Source organism: Gavialis gangeticus, unplaced genomic scaffold (assembly GCF_001723915.1).
Source record: "Gavialis gangeticus isolate Ggan-Ray unplaced genomic scaffold, GavGan_comp1, whole genome shotgun sequence".
Taxonomy (NCBI): domain Eukaryota; kingdom Metazoa; phylum Chordata; order Crocodylia; family Gavialidae; genus Gavialis; species Gavialis gangeticus.
In genome coordinates this window covers 167,140,881-167,151,836 of record NW_017729024.1, presented here as the reverse complement: position 1 = coordinate 167,151,836, position 10,956 = coordinate 167,140,881, and the positions used below count along the sequence as shown (strand labels likewise).

General features: G+C 41.2%; 1 protein-coding gene across 1 annotated transcript in view; it reads right to left on the bottom strand.

Moving 5' to 3' along the window:
- DCAF12 (DDB1 and CUL4 associated factor 12) overlaps nucleotides 1–10,956 on the bottom strand; it is a 40,100-nt gene that overhangs the window by 18,256 nt on the left and 10,888 nt on the right. Inside the window, exons 2-5 of the mRNA XM_019518074.1 lie at nucleotides 6,929–7,135; nucleotides 5,478–5,538; nucleotides 1,851–2,044; nucleotides 306–371 (exon numbers count right to left, since the gene is read on the bottom strand). Of these exons, the coding sequence (XP_019373619.1) occupies nucleotides 306–371; nucleotides 1,851–2,044; nucleotides 5,478–5,538; nucleotides 6,929–7,135 (528 nt within the window). The remainder of the gene's footprint in view (nucleotides 1–305; nucleotides 372–1,850; nucleotides 2,045–5,477; nucleotides 5,539–6,928; nucleotides 7,136–10,956) is intronic.

The window sequence follows — 10,956 nt, the reverse complement described above, 5'->3', positions numbered from 1 at the left end:
CAAACCCTTAACATTTGTCCAGATTCAGTAAAAGGTAGAAGCTTGCCTCCCTCACAAGGAGGGGAAAACAAAACGCACAAAAAAAAAAAAAAAAAAAAGAAATCCCATGCTCCTCTTTCCAGGGCTCTGTTTCTAAAAAGGTTCATTTTGCCATTGGGCTTTCCAACCTTCAAATAAGTGATTGGGGACAAGTGTATTACACACGCTGCTGTAGTCAGTTCAGACATCCTATGAAACAGTGGCAGACTGGCTTAGCTGCTAGACTAACTGTTGAAATTTAGTATAGACACAAACAGAAACAGCACCTTTGATAGTGTGTGCTCTGCCTTCCAAAGATGAAAGTATCCATCCAGAGATACAGCACCTAGCTCCTAGAAGAAGAAAAGGGTTAGCTTCCATATATGTTCTCACCAACTTAAATTCAATAAGAGGCAGCTGCTTAAATGCTATTTTAGTAGCTTGAGCCTTGATAATTGCTGTAAAATTTGCCCGTAGTCTTAATGAATGTGCATAAAGCAAACCTTAAATTTTACATTTGTTTCAGTACAAGACAGTAGTGTAAACATGGGGAAGGATCAGCAGAGAAATGGTAAAACTCTGGCCAAAAATGGAGATTGCCAAAATAGAAGTGTTGTTAGACATCTGATGAAAATGCTTCAGGAAGGGCACAAAATCAAGTTGCTAATGCTAAGTACAGGCACTACGGCTGGATCTTTATTCTGTGACAAAGCCTTTTTCCAGGCAATGTTCTAGTTTAGGGGTGGTCAACCTCTGGCCCATGGGCCTGATGCAGCCCACAGGGCCATATGCATCCAGCTTGAGGAGCTCCTCACAGATTGGGGCATTTGGTGGCAAGAAATGCAGTCACCTCCACCGCTGCCAAATTCCCACGCCCTGTACAGCAGGTTGGGGCCAGGTCACACTCCCTCCTGCCATCCCCTTGGCTGTATGAGGCTATTCCATGTCCCTCCCCCAGGGCTGGGCCCTATCCCCTTTCCTTCGTGGGGCTGAGTTGGAGCCAGGATGTCCCCTGCCCCTCTCTGCGCAGCCAGGTGGGGCCCTCCCACAACTGCCCCTTGCTGGATTGGGACCGTGAGCCAGATCTGGCTCTCAGACAGCTTGGACACTGCCCAGCCAGCCCATTAGCCAAAAAGGTTGAGCACCACTGTTCTAGTGACATATCTTTAAGAAAGAAATGGCAGAGTCATTTCAGTCTCCACATCCTAAACGCAAATTCCATCTATCAGTTGGCAGTAATACCAAGGTGTCAACTGGGGGGAGTATTTGCACGATGCAGTTTACATTTTTACAGTATGGCAAATACATGAAACAAACTTTGACACCAAAAAGAGGGAGAGAGGTTCAATTTATTAATGCTGGGTCTCAAAAGTCAGTGGAATCCTCTAGCTGGCTATTGATAGACATGCAACCACTCTGGTTTCACAACTGGCGAGAGGATGAGTGAGCAGGGTCCAACCTGCAAGCTGTATTCTGTTCGACTTGCCTTTTGTCAATGGTTAAGTGCTCCATAGGCCAAACCTAGTCTCCCCCCTGCCAAGCCATCCACACATGGAAAAATCTTCCTTTTGAAACTGTTATATTTGTTCCAGAGTAACTGCTAGTTAATGGCAGATACAAAAGCAGCAGATAAAAGTACACAAAAGAAAAAAAAAAAAAAGAGGCAGGCATAAAAAAGCTTCTAGCAAAACATCCTAAAACTGCAGCTTTGCCTCAAGTTCATCAGTCAGAATAAAATCTAAGTCACATCTCAGTCCAGCTTTTATCCAGTTCCAGAAGCTAGAAGGTTATCATTTCAGTCCTCTCAAGCTGCCTGTTTACATCCTACTGACCTTGTTCTTATTGTTGAATGCCAATGCTCGGACCTTGCAGTTGTCAGGATTGGTGTTTTCCTTGGGGATATCTTTCAGAGCCCTGTGTGTTATGTGAGCATAGACGGGGACTCGAGAGAGGTTATGCCTGGCATCAGTTTTTGACAGGACATCCTCTGTCACCTCCCAGAGACCCATCGAGCCATCCCGGGAACCTAAGGGTAAAGCACATTGCAGCATAGGTTAGGCACGAACAATTTCTCTACTGAAAACACAGCCCTAAGAAAGCAAAAAACATGATCAGGATTAGTTTTATTTAGCTGAACATGGTCCTGGTGCTTAAATATTAATAAGAGCTAATAAAAGCCTGGTTTTTAAACCTGTCAAATTTAGAACGCTAATTGGAATCTCATTAAAGCTTGCCAGTGGCTAAATAATTTTTAAAGCTGCTATTTCAAGAACTACTCACAGCAATCAAGGACAAACCGTAGAGCAATCATCCACAGAGAATATACATCTAGCAGGGTGCTTAGAAGTGGCTGGGTCAGCAAAGATCTGCTCCTGTTTATACGCATGTTTAAGATGATTTAAAATCTAAGCAAAGCTTGTATGAATACCTTCAAGAGGTTCAAAATAGGTTTCTATTGATGGCATTTCTATCAGTGCTTGTATTACTGGTCTGTTGAATGTGTGTGTGTGTGTGGGGGGGGGGAAATCAACCAAATGAGCACATCATTCTTCTTGATGACGACATTAGTAGAGCAGTCTCAACGTAGACCTGAGACAAAAGCTGCTGCAAATTAGTCCCATCCCACCTCCAACTCCACTCATGGGATTTACCCCACTCACTTCCATCTGTGTCTTAGTGCTGCCATCTGTACAACTGGCCTAATCGGTAACTCAGTTTCTGTCCCTGTACAATGAGAAGAACATAAATTTTCCTCCCCAGACTCGTTCACTAAGTTATTGTAAGAGCCAATTATTTAGTGACACTCTGAAGTGGGAAAAGACTAGGTAAAGGTGAGAACCATTCTAAAAAAAAAAACAAAAAAAAAACCACACACACACACACACAGGCTTCGATGTATTTATTTCCCAAGTACGACGTGAAAAGAACAGCTCAGCATCAAATGATCAACACATAGGACAACAGTTTGGCATGATGTCATTATGTTGTCACCTTGTCAACCAGGTCAAATAAATGCAGTCAGCTCCCCCTGCTGAAATGCTCCCCCAAAAAGGCTTCCCAGAAATTCCCAGAAAGGCTTTCTTCATAATATAAGCATCAAGTGGTACGTAGTATGCCCTGCCACACAATATACGTCGGGGTGACCAACCTGCAACAAGCAGTGCTGGCAGTCTCAGTATGTGGTGTGCAGGATCTTGGGGAGGGGAAGGCAGCACAGTGGCAAACACAGCGGGAAGCAGAAGGGAAAGCAGCAGATCATGCAGGCGAAGGGGACTAGTGACGCTTGGGGCGTAGGGCTAATTTGTGGCATGCCTGCCAAAAGGGTTGGCCCTTACTGATATATATGATCAAGGCATTTAACAGAACACAGTTTTAACTGGTTATGGGGGAAAAAATATATATATATATTTTTCCCCCATAACCAGTTAAAACTGTGTTCTGTTAAATGCCTTGATCATACACACACACACACACAAAAAATGAATTTCTACATATGCCGAGATGTTCTAGTATGAAGCTTTTTCTTAAATTCTAACTAAAAAACAACTACTTTGTTAAACTGGTTTAGCCCTGAAGTCAGGGAACCATCTTGTTTTTTACCTGATCTTTTTGCTTTCTTAGAAAAATTATTCTTTCTATCTGGGTTCTTTTTGTACAATCTATTTCAGCAGAGCCAAGATGGCTGACCAACTTATTTCTCCCTTCAGTCAAGGCCGCTTTAGGTCAAGAGAGATTATACTTATGCCCATGGATTCCTTAAATAGACCACTGCACACACTCATGTGGAGGCTGTCCCCTGCTTCCACCTAAATACCAATAAGAACAAGGGACATGGAAACTCAACCCTTCAGCCTTCTTTGCACCAAAGTGGCTGGCAAACTGATATGACCTAGAGTGACACCCATGATTCCTCTTCCTCCCTCTGAATCACATTTAACCTACCTCTCAGAAATAGACACCAAGCACTTTTCTCTGCTTATGGTAATTCCCCCCAGCTGCTCAACTTTGTACCTTTCTGCCTCTCACTTGCAACTGCAAATATACATTACAGTTTCTAAGATTATTTCCAGTTCTTCTTCATGGTTTTGTCAGTAGTCAGCTTGACAATCTGAGTTGAATGGAGTTCAACTTGAACGGAGTTAGAATGGTTACGTTTTTCTGAGTCCCGGTGACATACAAATTCAGAGAGTGGAATATGTCCCATTAATATACACCTGGTCCCAAAGCATCTTCAAAAATGTCATGTGGTATATATGTGAAAGTGATTAAAATTAAAAGTGAGTAGTAAAAGAGCTATTGAGAGTTAGGTGGTTTTGAACAGAGCTGTACCTAAACAAGAGCCCAAAGCATCCCCTCTCTATAAAGAGCAATTGTATCAGTTATCAAAAAGCCATAAAAACATTTTTATGGCTTTTTGATAACTGATACACCTAACTCTCAATAGCATATAAAACTTTATAGTTATATGTATGTATACATATAAGCATATGTTATATATGCTTATATGTTTTATATATGTTATATCTATCTATCTATCTATACCTATATATATAAAAAAATAAGCATATAAAACTTTATAGTTATATGTATAGTTATATATATAACTATAACTATATATGTAACTATAACTATATATATAAGTTATATGCTATAGTTATATGCTATAAGATTATATGTACGCAGGTGTGTGATTGTTTTTTTCTTTTTAATTAATCTAACCACAGGCAAAACATATTTACTACCTCTGAAGAAAGTTTAGATCTAGTTGGAACGATTTCCTTCAAGTCTGGTATCAACACATGGCTGTCATGGTTAGGTGCATCTTTTTTTTTTTTTTTAAACAATACTTGCTCATCATGTGGACTGTGCAGCAACTTGGTAGTGATGCTGTCTCACACTCGCTACAAACACAAGTTACAGCAAGCATGCTGTAAGCCAGTGGTTCTCAATCTTGTTAGACTCAAGGCACTGGGAAATGCCAGCTCTTCACTTCCATCTTTTTTTTTTCTTCTTCTTCTTCTTCTTCAAGTATGGAAATAAATATAGCAATTCTTCTGTTGCAAATAACTCAGAAAGACCACAACAAATCAGAATGTTTTTGATACTATGGATTCCTATTTGAAACTGCTGAGTTCATCTTCTGAATCACACCTAGGTATCTACTCACCCAACGATGCAGCACCCCATGGCACCCTTAAAAGGTTCTCACATTACTCCAGTTAAGAATCATTGCTCTAAGGTATACCAGATCATTTGGTACTAACATGGTTATATTTGAAGTGTTGACCGTGTCTCAGTTCAACTGCTTTACATGTTTTATATTAGAATCATGACATCCCATTTTTACTACATCAAATATCAGTATCTGATGATCTGATCTTGTCAGGCAATGTAAGTCTTCCCTTGAAAACCAGGAGATGCACTGCACTATAAAGGATCTTATATAAAAGAGCTTTTACCAGAAACAGCCATAGTATCACTGATCCATGCAATAGAAAATATCCAGTCCTTGTGTCCATCCTGAAAACAAGAAAGAAAGAATATTAACCTATTTGTCGCATCAAAGGCTATCAAATGCATTCGGGGGTTCACAGTATTCCTGAATAATCATTTCAGACAGTTTTGTTAATTGTGCAGCAACAGGAGGAAAGGCACTGGCAGAATTTAGATTAGTAACTGAAACTATCCTTGACTTTTTTTTTTTTTTTTTTTTTTTTTTTTTTTTTTTTTTTTTTTTTACATGGACTAGATTTTAAATCTACTCTTCCTGACACTAAAGACTTAATGACAATAATTGTGAGTAAAAAGATCTCCTGATTGAGCTTAGAATTTAAATTCTGAAAACTGAACGAAAGGTTAAATGTTGCACTCATAGGTGCACTGCTCTCTTCTGTGAAATCATCACTACATGCTCCCTGTTTAATCTTCTCATAGGTAGGTAACTGCTATTCATTTTAATCCATATTCTGTATTTTAGAAGACATTAAAACAAAACATTCACAGCGCATAATACAGCTGCATGTCCACCAAAACAGGTTACGTGGAGAAAGATTTTAACAACAGCCTGTGCAGCAAAGCCAGGCTCCTGCTATTGCAGTCCTTGCCTGGGACGAACTCCCATCTGAATCAAAAGAGCATTAGCACTCCAGTTCTCCAAGAAAGAGCTGTCACATCTCAGTAGCATGCAAATGAATAGCAAACAGGAAAAATCTTAGAAGTCAGGTTACCCTGAAGCTGGTTATCAGCTACTACAGGCATAACGACCTCTGCTACCTAGGGAATGAGGCTTTGGAGAAGACAGTACACTCATTTGAAGCTTTGGTTTTGGAATAGGGTTATATAAAAAATGTATATGACACAACCTCTTTAATAAGTACAGCATGGTACAATTTATATCCCATACTGGCAAAAGCTAGTTAGAATTAATCTGCAGAGCCAAATTCTGTCTTCAGACCAATTTGTGCCAGGCATCCTGGATTAGGAAAGAACTCAGCAACCACACAACATCATTTCTCTATTTTAATTTCTCCATATAATTTTCCTGCTAACAACCTGCTTTTTGGGCTTCAGACAGCTTATTAAGAGGGCAATTTCACAGTTAAATATTGGCAATATGTAGGATTTTGTTAATTTCCAAAGCTTGTAAGGCTTTAGAAATGAGTCTCTGCAGAGAGATTTAGCTTTGCAGAGTGGAAATCCATCTCTTTTCCTCTTTGCCTGTTCACATTTCCAGATTGGAAGGATTTAAAAAAAAAAATGCAGAGGCCATATTCATATACACGCCCCCAGCTCCAGTTCACTCTCTCTTGACAAGCTTTCAACAACCCAAGTTCTGCTCTGACCTTGGACATGTCTATGTATAATACTTAGCGAGTGACAGCATTTGCTTTTCTCAAATATATTAACTTACATCTCCCACACAGACGGGATCGAGCGTAGGCAGACGATAAATCGCAAGGCTATTTGGGTTGTCTCCTCCTGTAGCCAAAAGTGTCCTTGATGGGTTCAGCTCAATCGCGTGAATACCGCAACCTTGCTGGTTTACCATACCGGGTTCACGATCTTTCAGAATAGGAATCTTGGTAATTTGGCCAGTCTGGACATCTACCACAAACAACTGAAAAGGAAAACAGGCAAACAAACATGATACTTCATAAGCAGAACCATTACAAAAAAATAAAATCAAATTCATGTCACAAGTTTGGAGAGGAAAAAGGGGTCAGATGACAAACTCCTTACCACAACTATTACACTGTAGGCTCTTACTGGTGCTCCAATTTAAACCTGAGCTGCAAAAATTTAGAATTTCAAAGAAATGCTGCAAGCATAACCTAAAAAAGGACACAGTCAACACTTTAAGATGCGATTTCAAGTTAACATCAAATGCTCCACTGATCTGGCCCAAACCCCCTACCAGTTCCTCTGGTTTTGCAATCAGTTTTTCTTCTCCATTGCTGTAGGAACAGACAGACTATCATTATATGGAGAAGTAGTTAAGAAATGGTTTTTGCTGTCCTTGGACAAATCTTAAGAGGTTATCTATTTTCCTGTTCTACATCAGGACAAAAACTGAGACACTATTGAAGTTTGCTGACAAAAACCATCACCCAAAGACATTTTCCTGCAAACCAGGCAGGTGGGAGACCAACCTGGACATCACTAATTGGAAGCTTTAGTTTTTGACAAGTTGACAGTTTTCAAAGAGATCACACACTGCTCCATAATTCCTGGCCAAATCTAGCTGTACACAGGGAACACTGAAACTAGCTGTGTCTAGTGTTACGAATATGAACACCTGAAGAGAAAAATAATTTTGAATCTTGCATTCTTACAGATGCTGCCGAAGACGACTGCGAGACCTGAAAGTCCAATGCATTCAGAAAGAAGTGCAGTGTAAACTGACTGTACTTGTGTACTAAAAATGAAGCAGCTATGATCCAAAGCTTTTAAAATTAAGTTAAAGACAAAAGAAAGAATAGTAAAACTTACTTAAACCAACTTAAAAAAACAAAAATGAGGCAGATTTCAGAACAACTTTCCTCATCTTCCTTGTAAAATCATTTGCTTTGCAGGACATTTCTAGAATTGGGAAACCAAAGACATCTTTGGATACACAGAAGTTTACACTTACATGTTGGGGTTTTGGGGGTTTTTTTGGTAAATAAAATAGGTAATCCTCTTCCATTTCTTAACAAAACAAATTCAGTACTACACAGCTACAGCAAACCAACAGAACATATAGATCTAAAGCTGTTTGTTATTCTTGGTCTATTGAATACAACTAATTATTCCATAATCCATAATCTACACCCACATAATCTACTCCACGGTTCCTTGGAGAAAAGCTGCCTTTGCTATGAACATAGGACCGAGCGCTCCCTCCAAGCCGCAGATCTCCCACTGTTCTCAAAGGGGTTTCTGCACAGAGATCAAGTCAGGTACAGACTTTATGTAGTGACAGGACCATCGGTACTTCATTCCACTCAAACACCACTCCAGAATGACACCTACCTACTTCCTTTCCACCCTCATTTGTCTGTCCCTCTTTTCCTTTTATATGCACCATCTTCAATTCCTTCTGCATTTTTTTCCAGCTGAAACTATCCACTTCAGACCTCCTTTTTTATTTTAGCTCCTCGCTCCAATTAACTAGCTAATGCAGACATACACTTACATTTGATAACAACCTTCACCTCCCTGCAGGGGGGCTGCAAAGAGGATGGAGCTGGACTGGTCTCAGTGGGGGCAGATGACAGGACAAGAAGAAATGGGCTCAAGTTGCAGCAAGGGAAGTTGAGGTTGGATATTAGGAAAAACTCTCACAAAGAGGGTAACGAAGCACTGGACCAGGCTCCCCAGACTCTCCATGCTTGGAGGTTTTAAAGATCCAAGTAGACAAAGCCCTGGCTAGGATGATGTAGTTGGGACTGGTCCTGCTTTAACCAGGGGGGTTGACTAGATGTGACCTCCTGAGCTCCCTTCCACCCTCATGGTCTGTGATATACAAGTGTCATAAATAGGCACCTCAACCAGGTAGTCTGGAAGAGGAAGTTCACACCTCTCAGAATAACTGGTGGATGCTTGTGGACTCAGGAAAAGAAAAGAGCCCAGCATTAGTCAATGGACTCTCTTTTGGAAGATTCTCTATTCAGCTAAGAGGGCTAGAAACTTTATTTAGAATAAAACTTTTGATTCGGAGGGGTATTCAGATTCTACATCCTATCAATACATCATATAGCTGTGACATGCACACAAGGACAGGTGCCTAACCCTGTTGGTTAAAGGCTAACATTTTGTAAGGTAAAGGCATTAGGGGCCCTCAATAAGTAGGAAGCAGGTTGAGATGCTAGATCTAAATAAAACAACTCTGGAGACTGTGTGAAGGTTCATGCGTCCCATAACCTTCCTGCTTTGCTGGTTTTGGTCCTGCACCCTCAACCACTTACTGACAAAACACATAGGAACAGAGGATTGGGAGGGGCCTCTTGGGCCACTGACTGCAGTTCCGTTTTTATAAGCCATCAGAAACCCAAGGAAAACAAACAAACAAACAAAAAAAGTCACCCAAATAATTGCTGCAAACCCTCTGCCACAACTACAAGGAAAATTCCAGGACATCAAGAATACCCAGTTACATGCCCCAGAAGCTCTCCCAATACCCAATGCAACAAGGAAGTGTGAGTATGTGTGTGTGCATATGCACACAACCCATAGTATATATGTGTGCACATACCCACACCCACCCACAGAGTAATGGTAAGAAAATCCTAGAGGGAAAAAGATTACTGCCCCCTCTCCTGGGAAGCAAATCTCCTCCATGCTCAATGCCAACCTGTCCTAATGGAAACAATCCTTCCAAACTCCAGATCTGGCAAATCTGAACAACCCTGCGTGAGAGAGAAGGATCTTCTAGCGGGGAATGGCTGGGTTTGCCAAGCACCAGTAGAAGCATCAGTGCTGTCCAGCCAACCTGCCATCCCTCACACTCTCCCCCTGCAATGACAAAAATCCCTATGTCTAAGAAGGAAAAAACCTCTCCAGCCACCAGAAGCCAGCAGCATTCCTAGGGGTGGAAAATTGGTTCTTGGCACAAAATGGAAAAACAGCAAACGCCCTAAGGCCCAGGCTTACCAGACTTTCTATGACACTTAAGCTACCCCAACCTGGGGACACAACTACACAGATGCACTGACTGGTGAGCCAGAACTCTGTCCTATCATACCATCCCTTCTATAAACTTACCCAGTTCACCCTTAAAGTTAGACAGGTTTCTTGGCCCCACCATTTTCCTATAATTGCCAACACTAAGAAATCTTCTAATTTCCAGTCCAAAATTTACCACTAGCCAGTTTGCAACTCTCTGATCTTGTCTCTAGACTGTTATTCAGCCTAAAAAAGGTCTTCTCCTTCATGGTCACTGCCATACATATTAGTAAAAAGCAATCATATCCCTTCAACCTCTGCCTTGCCCAACTAAACAAGCTGATCTCTTTTCATCGTCCATAATAAAAGGTCTCCGTTCCCTTCAGCATCCTAGTGGCCTTTCTTTCAATTTGCTCCAGTTTAAAGTTTGAAAACTTGTCATTAGACCTGCACAGTACTCTACCTGGTCTTATCCAGGACTTACATAATCATTTGTCCTTCTGAACCCTCTTTTTAAAAGCTGCGTTGCACTGGAAGTTCATGGTTATCCTATGATTTCCTAGATCCTGCTCTGACGACTCCAGCCTGAGGCCCCCCATCATAGATTCATAGATTCATAGATTAAGGGTCGGAAGGGACCTAGTAGATCTTCTAGCCCGACCCCCCGCCAGGGCGGGAGAACAACAAAAAACCCCAAAAAGAGAAACGGGACTCAAACGAGTCCAGCCAGGTAGGCATCCAGCCTCTTCTTAAAGACCCCCAGGGTAGGGGCCAGCACCACTTCCCTTGGAAGTT